Below are 17,309 nucleotides of genomic sequence, written 5' to 3'. Positions count from 1 at the left end.
CTTTAGCACAAATACTGATTGCTGATTGATATTGGGGCTAGGATGGCAGGGTTCCTTGACTAAACAACGGATAGCCATCCTGGGATGATGGGATCAGAATTATTTTAGAAAAGAATGTATTGTGTCACTGTGAGATTGGAATGTTTCCAGAAGATATACCTGCATTTTTACCTCAGTTATTTATTCAGGGATGAGGCTAAAGACAAAATTCTGGTATCTTGTGCCCATTATGTGGAAGTTGTGGGGGGGGGGGGGTTACCTACATTCTTGCATTGACAACTTAACTGTGGGTAAAATTGCTCAGAGAGATTCTTGTGTCCTTAAACAAAGATGGACTACCATCCTGGGCAACACGCAGATTGGCTTTCATCCTAGCAGAAGACAAATCGAGAAGATACGATTCAGCAATTTAAACCATTTCACATGGCAAGAAACAGATGTTGTATCGATAAGACTGTAGGGAATGTGCAATCAGCAACAAAATAGCAAGGTGGCAACAAATTGGGGGGAATTTGCCCTCAGTTCTTTGGAGAACAGGGAGCATAGATAAATTTTAGCAACATTTTACATCTCAAATTGGGTTGGGAATCTTGGGAGTATTCCAGATTTTTATTCTGCACCATTGACTGTGCTGGACAAGACTACTGGGAGCGACAGTCCAACAACATCTGAAGGGTACAAGCCTCATTCCTATACTGGATACATATTATTTGTAGTCAAGAGGATACATATCAGATTAAGGAATTGTGGGAGTCGAAGTCCAAAACAACTGGAGAGCCGAAGTTTGCTTATGCCTGGGCTATATGTATCAGGGGTATATGAAAGATAAATTAATGTTTGAGCCCCATCTCAATGATATCTCATTATATACATATATGAAAATACAGGTATTCCAAAAAAAATTTAAAGCCCAAAGACAAAACACTTCTGATTCCACAGATTTATAATAAGGAGTGTTACTCCATCAATAATAGATGAAAAGCCCTCCTTCAAGCCTTTTATTGAACAGAATGGGACTGCAGGGGGATGGGATTAATGAAAGAGGGACGTAATTTAGTAGTCTTTAGGAATCTGCCACATCGCTGCTTATTTATCTGTGATGCTGTGATTCCCAGGAGGAGAGGGTACAGCTGCTGCCGCCATAAGGCTACGCTACACAACCTAGATAAACAGAATGAAAAGTGGCCCTGTCCAAAACTTAGAACAAATATGTTTGCAATCCCAAGGCTTGCCTACAGAAAACACAGCTCCCTCCTTGAATCACTTTTTAATGAGTGTAGAACCATCTTTGGTCTTATTAGATGATATATAGTATGTTATTTGTGTTTTTCAGCTAAACTAAAACAACTCAGGATCCCCGTTTTCAAGTGAGTCGATTCTCTGACAGCATGTTGTTCTCTAATCCACCAGGAGGGAAGTGGGGTGTCCTATAATCCAGTGTTTCCCAAGTTGTGGTCCATAGACCACCAGTGGTCCACAAGGACACAGATATGGTCTGTGGCCTCACCATTAGTACACCGTTGCCTCGAAACCATGCAACGAGCACAACTGGTCGTGCGAAACCCTCTTATAGCGTCTAGGCAACAGAAATGTCAGGAGAGGGGCTGTCTACACACAAAATATTATTACTACATCAGCTCTAGATGATTAAATATGGTTTTCTGTGGGCGAGCAGATGGCGACTACTGGATGGCATATGTTCTGTATCAGAAACTAAAGCTGATGTGGTCTATCCAATGCAATAAAACAACCAAACCAAATCTAAAGTTGACCAAAAAATGATTTATAACCCTTTTGGTACTAATGTTGGAGAGTGGTCCCTGGTCAAAAAAAGGTTGGGAACCACTGCTATAGACAAAGTACAACTTTGTGCTTTTCCTGCATGGCAGAGGGTTGGATTAGATATGTGGTCTCTTCCAACTCTATTATTCTATGATTCTCTAGTCCCTTCCTCTATTTTCTTATAAAGCCAGGTTTAGGCACAGAGTCTGGTCTACCATCAGATGTTGCCAAAAGAGAATGACAAAAGATAGCATCTACACCAGGCATGGGGAAACTTCAGTCCTCCAGGTGTTTGGGACTTCAGCTCTTACAATTCCTAACAGCTGTTAGGAACTGTGGGAGCTAAAGTCCAAAACGCCTCGAGGGCCAAAGTTTGCCCATGACTGATCTACATTGTAGAATGAACGCAGTTTGACATTACTTCAACTGCCCTGGCTCAATCCTGTGGAACCCTACCAAAGAGTGCTGAGGCCTCCCCAAACTACAAATCCCTGGATTCCATGTCATTGAGCCATGGCAGTTTGTTGTTGCTTATTCGTTCAGTCGTTTCTGATTCTTTGTGACCTCATGGACCAGCCCACACCAGAGCTCCCTGTCAGCCGTCACCACCCCCAGCTCCTTCAAGGTCAAGCCAGTCACTTCAAGGATACCATCCATCCATCTTGCCCTTGGTCATCTATTTTCCTTCCATTTTCTCCAGCATCTTCTCCAATCTTTCCTCTGTGTCTGGTTTTACTATGCTGTTTTATATTGTAAATTTTGTTGTGTTATATTTTGTTATGATGTATTTTGTTATTGTGTGTTGTATTATTTTGGGTTTGGCCTCATGTTAGCTGGGCCGAGTTCCCTTTGGGGAGATGGTGGCGGGTTATAAATAAAGTTCTTCTTCTTCCTCTTCTTCCCTGTCTTCTCATTATGTGACCAAAGTACTTCATCTTTGCCTCTAATATTCTTCTCTCTAGTGGGCAGCCGGGCATTACTTCCTGGAGGATGGACTGGTTGGATCTTCTTGTGAGCCAAAGCACTCTCAGAATGCCATGGCAGTGGAAGTGCTGTTCAACTTCGTTAATCCTACAGTGCGCATGCGCCCTGCAGCTCGCTGCTCCGCCTTCCTGTTGTGAATCTCAGGAGACGGAGAGCGAAGGGCCTCGCGCGCCCCCTGCCGCCCGCCTCCGCCCTGGCTCCGCCCACTTCCTCTGAAGCGACGAGCAGGCTCTTTCCAGCTTCGCTCCTAACCGTTAGTTGGCCGGAGAGAGGAAGCAGCCATCTTTATTCCGGGAAAAGACTACTTCTCTATTGCTTTAAGTAAAAGAAGCCATTCATTAAATTACTAATAGTTTTACAAGAGGGGAGGGACGGGGATTCGGCGGTGACTTCCTCAGGTACCTAGGTTGGGGGCGGAGGGGGGCACTGAAGGCATGAGAATCAGTGGCGGTCCGCCTTCCCCGTTGCCCTCACTCAACATGTCCGCGCGAGGGAGGCGAAGGCCGCAGAATCTCTCAGAGCCGAGGCCGCGTCGCTGGCGCAAAATGGCCGCCGAGGGCAGGAGGTGGCGCTCTAGCGCGGCGCCTCTATGGCAGGGAGCACGCTGGCGGCTGGAGCGGAGCGTCGCTGAGTCCGGGCCTGGAGGCGAGGCGGGCAAAGGGGCCAGGAGCGAGCAGGAAGGCGGCGGCGGCCTCTCCAGGGAAACCGGTGCCGCTCCGGCCAGCTCTTGGGCTCCTCCTCCTCCTCCTTCTCTCCTAACGTGCCCTCCCCCTCAGGCCCCCCTTCCTTCACGGCAGCCCCGTGGCTTCGCTCTCCTCCCTCTATTTCGGGGTCCCCCTCACTGCCACTTCCTTCTCTTTCCTTTTCCCGTCATTTATAGATTCTGTATCCACCTTTGCTGAGAGGGCCTCATCCTGTACACACACAGGCCTTTCCTTCAGTGTTCTCTGAGGAAATCCCTGTCGCCCTCAAGGCCCCTCTCCTCCCTGCCTGCTCACCTTGTGGCCCATTTCTCCTGCACATTCAAATAGGCAGAGTTCTCTGAGGAGATCCTCACAGTCCTCAATCCTCTGCCCCATTCCCTCTTCTGCAGCAGGGGATGCCCTTCCCCTGTGTTGTTATTACTCCTGCTTTTTTCTACTCTCTGCCTTGACCCCCTGCAAAGTGACTATTTCCTGGTGCTAGTTCTTGCCTCACCTGAAGCCCCCTCTCTGGCACTTTCCCTGTCTCTGGAGGACAACTCTTCCTTCAGCTGAGTCTTGTTTTCCCCTCCACTCTCCCCTCCACTCCCTTGTAGGCGAACAGGTTTCATTGCCTTCTTTCATTGTTTCTCCTTCCCACTCTTTGCTGCAGGTCTAATTGAGGTGTAACTCCTTCTTTTTGATCTTGGTTTGGACAGCAATATCGAGAAATAAGTTTCTCCTTTCCCCTTCTGCTATCAGACTTTATACCCAGCTTTTTTCCTCTTTCCCCTTTATTAGTCCTTTTGAAGTAAACAGACTTCATGTTCGCTTTTCCCAGAGGCAGCATGTGAAGGGCTAATTCTAAGATGACTTTCAATGCACTCATTTTAACACCCGATATTTAAAATAGTGTGTTTTGATTGTTGCTGTGAACTGGGCTGCGAGAAGGAAAAGTCTTTTGGCAAGCGTCTCTGCTCCCGGTTTCCATCTCTGAAAGGGTGGTAGTACTCTTAGGAGAGGCTAAAGAGGAGGATGCCAAGGAAATTGCTGTTGCCTTATAGATCTGTCTTTTCTCACTCTCGAGTCCCAAGGGGTTTGCATGATTCCTTGGCAATGAATGCGGCCAGAAGTGGCTACCGGGTCTTCTCGGCAAACTCAACGGCAGCCTGCACGGAGCTGGCAAAGAGGATCACAGAGTAAGTGTTCCACGTTTTTCAATTGCTCCCCTGATCTCCTGTATTTGTAAGCTTTATCGGTGGGATGATTCCTAGGAAGTTGCCTGAAGCAGCAGTGTGAAGGAAAAAATAAGCAGTGTTTGCTGAACTAGATATGGCAATGAGAAGTTTTTATGCCAATGGCAAAAAATCTTGAGATTACCTTAATCCAAGGTTAAATTACTTAATTAAGCTTGTGTAATTTATTTCATATCAGCTTAGTTCAAGAATGCATATCAAATGGAAATAAGTACAGTCCTGAACATTTGAATCCCCAAAACACTGCAGATAACACATGTGAGGGTTCACATGTGTTATCTGCAGTGTTTTGGGGATTCAAATGTTCAGGACTGTACTTATTTCCATTTGATAATTTCCTTCTAATTTTTGTGATAATTAGATTGAAATATTTTAAATTGACTCTCATTAGGCCTTATATGAGATAAGCATTTATTATGTTGTGGTGTTGTGCCCAGATTTATCAATTCAGTTATTGCAGTTGAGAACTCTTTACAAAGCAAATTGTGTTGTTTCATGAAAAGAAGCAATAACTTTCCTTCCTCTTTGATATAATATTTTCTTTGTAAATTGTTTGATCACACTCGGATACATTTTGTTATTTATTGCAGCAAGACTAAAGAATTTCATATTGAAATGTGTTAATTACTTTTTGTTTAGGGAGTCGCAGAATTTGACTTTTCATGGTAGGAAGCAAATAAAAACTGGGTCACCTCATACTTACCTTTACCTTTCTTAAGGCCTCATCACACTTGAGTATTTTTCCACTTCAATCCACTTTAAATGCTGTGACTGCCTCCTGCAGAATTCTGGGCCTGGTAGTTTAGGGAGGCCCAGGGATTCTCTGGATGAGCAGTTTAAAGGCCCTTCCCTAAACTACAAGCCCCAGAATTCTGCAGGAGGCAGTCACAGCATTTAAAGTGGATTGAGTGGGAAAATGCCTAAGTGTAATGAGACCCTTAGAGTCAATATAGTGTAAATGTAGAGATTCATAGCATCTTGTCTCACTTGGTATTCTAAAGGGGCATCCAGGTGGCGGACTTCTAAAAAGCACAAATTGTGCATGTATCCTATCCTCATAATTTTTCTGGGAAGAAAACAGGTGGAAAAATGATGGAAGAACACAAGAGAATTACAAATGTGAAATGCTGTTGTCTGGCTTCTTGATAAAATTTCATATTGGTGGCATGATACTGCAAGATATAAAAGGCCAGTTTGTGCCTGAAATTCTGGAGGTATTTAGAAAGTATTACTACATTGGAGTGTTTCTGAGGTTTTGGAGGCCTATCAGGATAAACTTCAGTCCTGCTCTCCAGGTTTTTTTGAAATCTTGGATAAAATAAGTGCTGATGTGCTATCTGCATCTGGTTGTCGATTAGGACAAGCATCACAAATGCATTTGATAGAGTAAATGATATATATAAAAGGCAATCTTTGAATTTGTGATATATCAGAATAGACAGAAACAAAATACGTTTTTTATTTCTCTCAATTTCTTTTAAAAGTCCCTGAAGGTCACATGAGTCTTTCTAATAAACAGACTATTTTTGAGCATCTTTATTCCCCACTAACTTATGGACCCGGTTGGTGACTTGGATGAGTCATGCACTTACAGACCCAGAAAATCCCACCTTAGGGTTTCCATAAATCAAAATAGACTTGATGGAACTCAACAACAGCAGTCCAGTCTAATAATAATAACCATAATCTTCATTTGTACACCACCCTATCTCCCTGAAGGGACTCAGGGAGGTTTCCAACATATAAGACAAACATTCAGTTGCAAAAAAGAAAACTATATAGACAAATATTAGGAACTCTCTCCAAGATATGAAATAACCCATAACTTTATTCTGTGTGGAATGTGGCACTTTCATTGCCATTAATGACATACTGGGTATGGGACATAAGACACAGTAAGAATATTAAATAACAACATTAAAAATAAATAGTGAATTGAAATGAAGCTACTAGAGCTTTTGGGAGGGGGCGCAGTCTCTGCTATAAAATATATTAAGGATCCCAAATCTGAACTAATATTTTCAGAATGTAAAAAGGGGTAACAGAGGCTAAAGATTCAAAACATTTTAATAGATTTTAAATGAATATGTTGGCAGGATCAGATAATACTTCAAGAGTACTTAAAGAACTAAAATGTGAAATGATGACTGTTTAACCCCTGAGGCAAAACAAAATGCAGCAAGGTTAAAAAAATCTCCTTGCCACAAAAACTTATTTAAATTTGATTTGTTTTAGCATATGTTTTAAAATAGAAATCAGAGACCTCCCATGAACTACCTTTTGGGCCATTTTTCACTTAACTTCACTTTATTTCTTAATTAGTCGCTCTCCACCAAGGTGCTCCGAGCGACTTAAAATTTAAAATAGCATTTCACAATATAAAAACATTCAACATAAAAACATTCAACAGTGACTATTTGGCAAATTAGATCTGATTACTTAAATGCACAACCAAACAGCCAAGTCTTGAGCGCTTTTACAAAAGGTTGCAACTCCGACATTTCTCTAACATATGGAGGCAATGAGTTCCACAGAATTGGAGCATAGATCAAAGAAGCTCTACGCCTTGTAGTTTCCAGGTGTACCTCCCTAGGGCCCGGTATGTATAGGAGATTTTCCTGGGTGGATCGAGGTGACCACTGATGGAAAAAGGAATTAGGCGATCCCTAAGATATAAAGGTCCTTGGCCATTTTGAGCTCTAAATGTCAGGATCAGTATCTTGTAAGAGATCTGATGTTCTATTGGTAGCCAATGCAGTTGTTGTAGAATCGGTGTAATATGGGATCTTATAGATGATCCTGCTAGCAGCCTGGCTGCCGCATTTTGGACCATCCGAATCTTCTGGATTGTTGACTTCAGAAGGCTGGCATGCAAGGTGTTGCAATAGTCCAACCTAGTGGTGACTGTTGCGTTGATTACCGTTGCCAATGCTTCTACCAAAATATAGGATGCCAATTTCCTTGCCTGGCGAAGATGAAAAAAGGCCTGCTTACTTATGGCAGTGATCTGGGCCTCCATCATCAGCATTAAGTCCAACACAACCCCAAGGCTTTTAACACTGGCAGGCGGAACCAGAACTTCCCCATCGAAATCAGGCAGAGACTGGATTAATTCTGGCGGCAGGCCGGGCCAGAGTATCTCAGTTTTTGCAGGATTCACTTTTAGTCTGCTCACTTGCAGTCAACTAATCACTGCTTCCAAATACAGCTTAAAGTTCTCAGGTATCGCGGTTGTCCCAGGTTCGAGACGCAAGAGTAGCTGGGTATCATCTGCATACTGGTAGCACTCTATGCCAAAGCTCCGCACCGGTCCAGCAAGTGGTCGGACGTAGATGTTAAATAACAGGGGCGAAAGGATAACACCCTGGGGAACTCCACAGCAAAGGCAGGAGCTCTCAGAGCTTTGGCCTAACCACTCCACCCTCTGTCTCTGGTCCCGGAGGAACGAATTGAACCATTTAAGGGCTAAACCTTGTACACCAGACATAGCCAATCGAATCAGCAAGTCATGGTCCACGGTGTCGAATGCAGCTGTGAGGTCCAAGAGTACCAATAGCGCTGATCCGTCTCGGTCTAACTGACGACGATTTTCGTCAGTAATAGCTACTGGGACAGTCTCTGTCCCATGACCTGAACGAAAGCCTGATTGAAAGGGGTCCAAACCCGCAGTCTCATCTAAGAATTGCTGTAGCTGCTCCGCCACTGTCTGTTCAATCACCTTGCCCAAAAACAAGGTTTGAAACTGGATGATAGTTACTAGGTATGGTGGCGTCTAGGCTTGGTTTTTTCAAGAGAGGGTGGACCACTGCTTCTTTAAGCAATCTGGAAAAATTCCTTGCTCCAAGGAGCTGTTGATGATGCTCCTTAAGGGATCTCGTAGTCTCTCCCAGCACTCCTTAACCAACCGGGAGGGGCAAGGATCGAGGGGGCAGGTAGTTGGTCTTGCTGCAGCTAGAGTCTTTTCCAGGTCTTCCATTTCTAATGGCACAAAATGTTTGAGAAGTTGGCCACTAGATTGCCAGAAGGCCCCGAGTTCCCTCGATGTGTCCTTTGTGGGAGGTAGCCCTTCGTGGAGCAGATTGATCCTATTTATAAAGTGGCTCTGGAAGGTCTCTGCTATAATATCTTGACTAGCCACATCTTTGGCTGGATGAGTTGGATTTGTGATGTTACAAACAATTTTAAATATTTGAGCAGGTCGAGATCTGGCGGAAGCTATCAATGAGGAATTATATTCTTTTTTGGCCTCTCTGGTGGCTGCTTCGTAGATTTTTCGATGTATTTCAAAAGCCAACTTCAATGTTTCATCAGGTTTCTTGCGCCATTTACGTTCTAATCTCTTCCGCTCAAGTTTCTTCTGACGCAATGCATCCGTGAACCACGGAGATCTATTCCGGCGAGGGCGAAAAGTCCGATTAGGGACAACTATATCTAAGGCAGTTGATAGATTTTTGTTCCAGTTTTCCACTCGTTCACGTAGAGAATCAGCGGTGTAATCCAGTTCTTTAAGGACACTCAAAAGTCTAGTAGGATCCATCAGCTTCCTCGGCCCCACGAAAATTTGTTCAGTCACCGGATGCTGTGGTGGTGGAATCTCTATTTGGGTGTTCAGGATGTAGTGGTCAGACCAAGGAATCTCTAAGACGGAAGATAGAGTCACTTGTATTCCAGTACTAAAAATCAAGTCCAAGGAGTGCCCAGCTCGATGAGTAGGACCGGTCATCATTAATGGGAAACCTATTGTTTCCATAGATTGTACTAGGTCCCGTGCTATCGAAGAAGACATCAAACTTTCTGCATGTACATTGAAGTCTCCCAATATGATGAGACTTGGGAACTTAAGGGTCCAGTCCGCCAGAAGGTGTAATAACTTGGGGATGTTCTCGTTCGGGACCCCAGGGGCCTGATAAACTAAGAGGATAGTCACATTTTTGGACCAAAAGGAAGGGTACCATTGCCTCTATAAATAATAAGTTATCATTTGTACACCTGAGGGCATGAAACTGTGAAAGTAATGATTTAAAAGCTGCCATGAGCATCTTTTTTGGTTGAAGTATGAGGTATAAATATGTGATTATAATTAATGTTACTGTTTTTAATATGCTATGTATTTATGATTTTACATTGTTGTTATTGATATTGTGGCATCAAATCGCTGCCTGTGTTAGCCTCCCTGAGCCCCCCCCCCCCCCCCCGGGGGGGGGGGTTGAGAAGGATGGGGTAGAAATGTTGTAAATAAATAAATAAATGGCAGTATCAGTAAGGTTTGTTCTTACCAGTGCAGTAGGTCATGCTGTTAACCTCAGACTCTGCTACCATCCATCTCACATGAGGAAACACAGATAGATAGGATACTCCTGTTGATTGTTAAAGTTTGCTCTCAGCCAAGTCTCCCATCACCTCCCACAACATCTTCCCTCAGCCTTCATGTCTCCTTGGCAGTCCCTGGCATCAGTTGCCACCAAAAAGGAAGGAATGGTAAGAGTGGGGAAGAGGGCTTGGAAGGAAAAGGAGATCCCACTAGGTCCTTCACACTTGACAATAATTGTACTCATAGGTACTCATAACAATGTCACCCAGTGCAGCCCTCAAAACACATAGACAGCTTCTTTGCTGACTAGAAGTATGGTCTACTCATTGTCAGTTCTGCAAATTTTTTATTCCAAAATAAAGCTGTTGTGAAGTGTTTGTAAAGAGCAACTAAATCACTCTACCAGCATTTATCAATCTCCTTATATGAATCTTGGAAAGCTTATGATCAGGTGCAAAATGGCAAATATTCTTTTCCTAGCAAGATCCTGAAAAAGATGCTTTTTCCTTCTGGAAAATTATCAGGCTTCATCAAGGGCAGCCTCTTGTCCTTAGTACAGGTTATGGGTCAGAACCAGCCAGCTAATTGAGACAAGTTGAACTCTTGTGCTAACTAGTTATACGTTCTCAACAGTTAGTTTCCCGCACCACTTTTTTTTCTTTTGGTAGCAAGGATAATTTTTCTTGGTAACCAGGCCATCTCTTTTCTGTCCATTGATTATGTGAAAAGATGCATGTCTTAAGAATAAAGTGCAAATAATACTAATTAAAACAAGGACCTATAGAAACAAAGATCTCTTTGCCCACTCTGCATGCAACTTATTTTAATTCTTGTTCAGTGTTAACTTTGAAAGCAACAACCCCCCCCCCCCCAAAAAAAAGCAAAAACCAAATGCAGGGCACATGTTTTAACATGCTAATATATGTAATTAAAATATTCAATAAAATATGCCTTCATCTATAAACCATGTCATAACACTGACTTTAATTTAGGATCCAGAGAATACAGTAACAGAATAATAGCAAAATCTGTTCCAAACAAGCCTTAAAAGGTTTATATTTTTGTCACTTTTGGGATGTTGCATGGACACGTTTGGATACATCATGTTGTTTTTATTCAGTACGCTATTGTGATGTGGAGACTAATTATGAACTATAACAAATTTCACTACCCTTAACCAAAGCAGAGAACAGTATTGTTATGCTGGAAATGAGCCTGAGCTTGGCCCCATATGACTTAAGTGTCCCTAACAAGATTACATGTTGAAATTGTTGCAATTCAATCATTGTATCAATTTTCTAAAGCCCTTTGTGATGCCATTATAAGCTGTACTGTCTCAAGTGAATGAAGAAGATTCATTTTCATACAGAACTGTATCATATTGACCTAGTTGAAGATTCAATCGTTGTTTTACATAGATGTGCAATTGTCCCTGTTTTATGAGTATAAATTCTCAAGCTGTGAATCTCTTCTGCAATTTTTATTTATTTATTACAGTATTTAATTACTTTTAAAAGTTGTAGCACACAGTTCTATATTTATTACAGTTGTGCTCTATACAGTGGAAACCCAAGGTATCATATGTTTTCACTCCATAGTTGAGGTGTGAACAAAATGCAGTTTCCATTCCATTGGCAGATGGAGGTTGCACTAAATAAAAACAAAAAAATACATACAGTGTAATGTTAAATGATAGGAGAATCAGCGTGGTATAGTGGTTTGTGTTTTGGACTAGGACACTGGGAGACCAAAGTTCAAAATCCCTATTTAGTCGTGGAAAATCACTGGGTGATCTTAGGGAAATCATATTCTTTCAGACTCCATGTAGGGCAAGATAAAAACCACTCTGAACAAATTCTGCCAAGAAAACCCTGTGGCAGGTTCATCATACAGTCATCATAAGTCTGAAATGACTTGAAGGCACACATCCACAATGAAATATTATTAAAACGAATTTAGAATAATCCAGTAACAAAATGTGTAAGCAAAATGTATAATAAAAATCTTCACTTGAATGAGTTTTTAAACCCTAATTAAAAACATTAGTAGATCACACTAAGTATATATATTTTGGGAGGAAATTCCTCTGTGTCCACCATTGATAAAGTTTAATTTCTTATATTCTCCAACTGTCCTGACTTGTTATGAATCATTCCATTTCTCTAAATGCTTTAATAATGCCCAGTCCCTTTCTCATACTTTGTCTTTTTTCCATTGTCCTCAGCTTTCTCCCATTTCTGCATGCTAAGTAATAGTGGAAAGGTAATTTGCACTCAATTGATTCAGCAGGGAAGGGGAAGAAAAAAAGTGGCAGTCTTACTGGAAGCTCAAGCAAAACTAAACTGCTGCATGCTTGTGAATTCTTAAACTTTATATATAAAACCTCAGCCTGTGTATGCTTGTGCTCGTAAAACTCGAAAAGGAGTTGGTCGATTGACTTGACATTTTGACACAATGTTGCATTCTAATATGCGCATGCTTTTATAGCAAAATGAAATATTGACACAATGTTCCATCAAAAAACACATGTGTTATTAGTGAAAAACCAGCTTTTCTAGTTAAACCTCAGCAGAATAAGAGAAAACAACCTATCACAGAGCAGCTTTCCTTTTATCCCAGCAGCAGAAGAAATATCAACATATCACAGGGCAGCTATCATTTTACCTCAGCAGTATAAGAAATGAAAGCTGAGCTGTGATTGGTTGCTATTGACAACACAAATACTACAGGGGAAGTCAATGTGTTTGGGATTTTTGGTTCCAATGGTTTCGCCAGCCATAGTACAAGTTTACAGAGTTCAGTCAAGAAGAAGAAGAGTAGCACAATCGTCTCAACAACGCCAAGAACAGCGAAGACACATGCAGTTGCAATATTTGAATGGTCTAACTTCATATCCTTAGAATAAAAGAATCTTAGTCATAGAACGGCAGTCTTTAGTCTTACGTCATAGTACCGATTCATTAATAATCTGTAATGCCTTGCCCACATTCGAACATAGGCAGCAGTTCTCGAAATGCAATCACAGAACGTGAAAGGAGATCGAACTGTACTGATCAAGAACGTTTAGACGAAAATGAATGTGCTAGAGTCAGAACTTCTCTAAGGCTAGCAGAGGAATTGGCAGATCGGGAAGAAAGAGTTGTAGCCTTGCAAGTTGAATCGAGAAGAAGAGCAGCACTATCACTTCAACAATGCCAAGAACAATGAGAACAACAGCAAAGATGTATGCAGTTGCACTATCTGAATAATTGAGCTACACGCCTCATGCTCCAGAGTTGGTACACCATCTGATCTTTATGTTTATGCAGAAAACAGGTAAACCAAAAATGTAGTCAATCCACTAGCTTTACAATAAAAATATTATTTTTGGTAAAAACCTCTTTTTCTTTCTTTCCCTTTTATTCCAGATAGACACAGCAACGCAAGGCAGGGTATTGAAATGAATGATGTGTTTTCTATGCTCGCAACAATACGTTTATTTACTTTCACATTTCATATCAGACTGAGCCACAGCAAAGCATGGCCTGATTAGCAAGTCATTAATAGCTTTTGCCATCTTGACCACAGTATAGTGTTGCTTGGTCACACGTGTACAGTTATTATGTCGTAAATATTGGAGGGTACAATTTAATGTCAACCCCTTATGTAGAGCTTCCAGTTTTGATCTCCATACAATTGTAAATCCCAAAAAAGGTGTAGATAGTTCTTTAAATAACGTGTATCCAAGCTTTTAAAAGACTTTTTAAAGATCCACAACCATCATCTTGAATCAAACTTGGAAATTCACTGGTGGCCAGTGCAACTGGTATAAAACTGGTGTATACTGAGCCAGTTGGCTATATGTCCCTGTGAACTGAGGACTCTGTGTGTTCATCAGTTTATGTAGTCACACAGTGTGGCAGCAACAAATGACTGCCCCATAAAAAAGTGAATGGACTCAGCATTTCAGTGGATGGCATTCTGCTTTGATATGTGCATTGTTTTCATTTAAAAGTGCTTGTACACCACAGATGTGCAGCATTCAGTAGGATCTGACAAGCTAATAGAGCTCTTGTTCTTTTGTCATGCTCTTCTGTTTTCCAGAGTGATGGTTGGATTGGTCTATTGCTGTAGCAAAAGTGATGAGTTCTGTGGCATGATACAGACTAACAATTTTAATATTGTGTAATCTTTGATTAACTATAGCTCCTGGTCAGATATTTCATGTTGTTTTCTGTTCTATATTGGCATATCAGGAAACTTGTTGAATGATAAAGCATTGTGATGCTGGTTTAATTTAATAGAAGTAATGGTTATTTGTCAGAAATACATTTTACCTGATACAAATCAATACAACTTATTGTTTTTTGGTACAAGGAGATTCCTTTCACGTTTTGATTTTCAGTTAGACAAGTAACAGAGCTGAGATTTGGGCTTTCTGTAAGTTACATTGTTTTCTGTGATCCTGGTTTGTTTGTGTCTTGATAGCATCTTTTGCTATTTCCTTTTAGCCGAGATCTAAGCATTTTGAATAAATGAATATTTTATAGTTTTTGTCATAAGCAACAGAAGGAAATGTTTCTTCAGAGTAAACATAGTCGCATCATGAAATTTCCTACTTCTGTACAAGAGAAAGTAACAGACAGTGATCCTGCTTCTTATTTTTTTAATCCATGGGCCATTAAAGTAGACAGGGAACTGGGCTGTATATTCCAGATAATTATGTGCCATGTACAATGCCTGCTAGTAAGGTACTAATGACTATCTCGTTCTCCTTTAAGGCGTCTTGGTGCTGAACTAGGAAAATCTGTGGTATATCAAGAAACTAATGGAGGTAAGGCAGGCTCTTTTACTTGAAATTTCTTTTAATTTGACAATACCTATAGACGATATTTGTAGAAAACAGTGTGGATAGTGGTTTGAGCATTGGACTACGACTTAGGAGACCATGGTTTGAATCCCCGCTCAACCATGGAAACCTAATGTATGACTGTGGGCAAATTATACTCTCTCGGCCTCATAGGATGGCAAAGGCAAATCCCCTCTGAACACATCATCAGGAAAATCCCATGATAAGGTCATCATAAGTCAGAAACATCTTGAAGGCATGCAAATGATCTTAAGAGAGGTTTACAATAAAAGAAGACAATTATAATATTTGATGCTGTAATCATTGAAAGTTAAAATGGGTTTCTCAAAAACAAGTTGTGTCATAGCAGTATTATCTTTACTTACTTTTATTGCAAACTAATTCACAACAAAAATAGCATTCATAAAAAAACCAAATTAAAACCATGACACATTACTAACGCACTAAGCAGTTATAGTAAGCACAATCTAACTACTTACTAAGACATAAAGTACTCCGACTTCCTCCCTGCACTAACTACAATAGAAAAGTAAACCTATTACAGATCTAGCTGCTGTGGTTTTAAAGTTTGAATATGTTTTTGATGGGTTTTAACTGTGAATGTTTAGTGTTGTTTGTGTTTAATTCTGTTTTAATGTTTTTATATTTGTATATTTTAAATTGTATACTAATGCTTTTATGTCAAGCCGCTTTGGGGAGATCAAGCGGGCCATAAATATTATAATAATAACTAAATTCAACTTACTAGAGTTACTAATAACCATAACTACAGGTTATTGCATTATTGGATTTCTTTTTGCTCAAAAAGTCTATAAATGCTTTGCAGCCTTTCAAAAAAATCCTCCCTTTGAAAGCACATCAATTTGGGATACTGTGCCAGGTCTATGGCCTTAACAATCCATTTTTCCAGGTTTCCATGAGATGGGTTATAGAATACACTTTCAATATTTCTTTTTCTTCATATTCAGCCAGCCACTATCAGTGTGTTATCCAGTTCTTTTTATTGTGCAGGCGTGTCCAGAGCAATTAGTCATGTTTGTAGGTTTTCTGCAACAGATTAATGCAAGAATATTGAAGACTAGCTGGTTGTATTTGGTATAAAGTTTCATAGACCAAAGCAGCTAAAGAAAGTGGCTGTTCACAAAATGAATGTCAAATAAAATTTGATATCCTTGTAGGTGCTACAAGACACTTGTTAGTTTTCTTTCTTGCCTCTTCTTTCTCTCCAACTTTGCATGCTACCTCCATATCCTGTGACCATTTCTTACATAATGTTTGTGTGAACTGAATGTGTGGCAAGTTGCTCTTGCTTTTGACCTAATTAAATAATTGTAGAACATTGTTGGGTAGGGTGGCCAAGCAGTGAGGTTCTGGTTGCGTTAGAAGAAGGCTGCATGGGAGCTGATGATGATTATGATGATTGCAATATGCCAGGGACCAGCACTATATTTGTGACCACTGGGTACAGCTATACTTTTAAAAAAAGCTTTCCAGGGACTGGCAGCTAGTGGCTCAGGGTTTGGGAGTGGTCCAGGGACCACCACTTTTGAGTAGCACTGAGTTAGACTAATGTTCCTTCCCAAAAGGTGGGTTTCAGAGTCAGTGTTGTCCCCTACCCCACACTTTGAGAAATGTTACATTAGAACATACAAGCTCATGGTATGTAAATATACTACACAAATTCCATTTAAATTTCCATGTCTCCTCTACAGAAACAAGAGTTGAAATAAAAGAATCAGTCCGAGGCCAAGATGTTTTCATCATTCAGACAATTCCCAGGTAGGTTTGAATTACATAGGATAAAAACCCAGATTCTTGGATACATGGAATTTCCTGTTCGGTGGATTTGATGTAAGCATTTAAGCATTTACAAGTGTAAGTCCTCTTCTGTTTCTCATTCTAATTTTGCCTTCATTACAGGAAGAACATGTGATGTTAATAATGCCTGTTAATCTCTTGCATCAACAGTGGGGCTTTAAATCACACAGTTTAATGAGGCACTAAAAGGGACAGTAAATGAAATGAGATTAGATTCTGTAGTCTATAGAGCTGTCATAAAGACAACCATACGTATTTACTCCATTTTCTTTTAATTTTGTTTTTAGGATTTTCCTCTTTTCAACCAGGCCATTCTTTTTAGAAGAACTAATAATTCCATCTATTGGTAGTGAAATATTTACTTTGTTTTTCTTAGAGGTATATTTTACAACATAGCTGCTGGTGAATTTCCATCCTGAGTCTGAGCTATTGCTCAAAGGAACAGCATTTTGATTTTTCTATTCCTTGCATGGAATAACATCAGCTGACTTATTTTTGTAGTTTTCTTTCTCTGTTGTTTGTAGAGGCTATCAATGGAATAGAATAAAATAGAATAACTTTATTATCGTTGTACCTTGTATAACAAAATTAAATGCTTTCCCCAGCACACATAAAAAAACAACACACCC

The 17,309-nt window shown here is 40.6% G+C and overlaps 1 protein-coding gene across 2 annotated transcripts in view; it reads left to right on the top strand.

Annotated features, from left to right (window-relative positions):
* The first annotated feature begins 2,967 nt into the window (after positions 1-2,967).
* PRPSAP1 (phosphoribosyl pyrophosphate synthetase associated protein 1) overlaps positions 2,968-17,309 on the top strand; it is a 32,164-nt gene continuing 17,822 nt past the window's right edge. The window contains exons 1-4 of one of the 2 annotated variants that reach the window (XM_060764614.2): positions 2,968-3,087; positions 4,534-4,645; positions 14,774-14,826; positions 16,575-16,641. In XM_060764614.2, coding sequence (XP_060620597.1) covers positions 4,563-4,645; positions 14,774-14,826; positions 16,575-16,641 — 203 coding nt within the window. In that variant the 5' untranslated portion in view covers positions 2,968-3,087; positions 4,534-4,562. Of the gene's footprint in view, positions 3,088-3,205; positions 4,646-14,773; positions 14,827-16,574; positions 16,642-17,309 lie in introns of those variants that run through there. The other variant, XM_060764613.2, reaches the window with a different exon arrangement.

This window comes from Anolis sagrei, chromosome 2, assembly GCF_037176765.1.
Source record: "Anolis sagrei isolate rAnoSag1 chromosome 2, rAnoSag1.mat, whole genome shotgun sequence".
Lineage (NCBI taxonomy): Eukaryota > Metazoa > Chordata > Lepidosauria > Squamata > Dactyloidae > Anolis > Anolis sagrei.
This window is presented reverse-complemented; position numbering and strand designations above follow the sequence as displayed.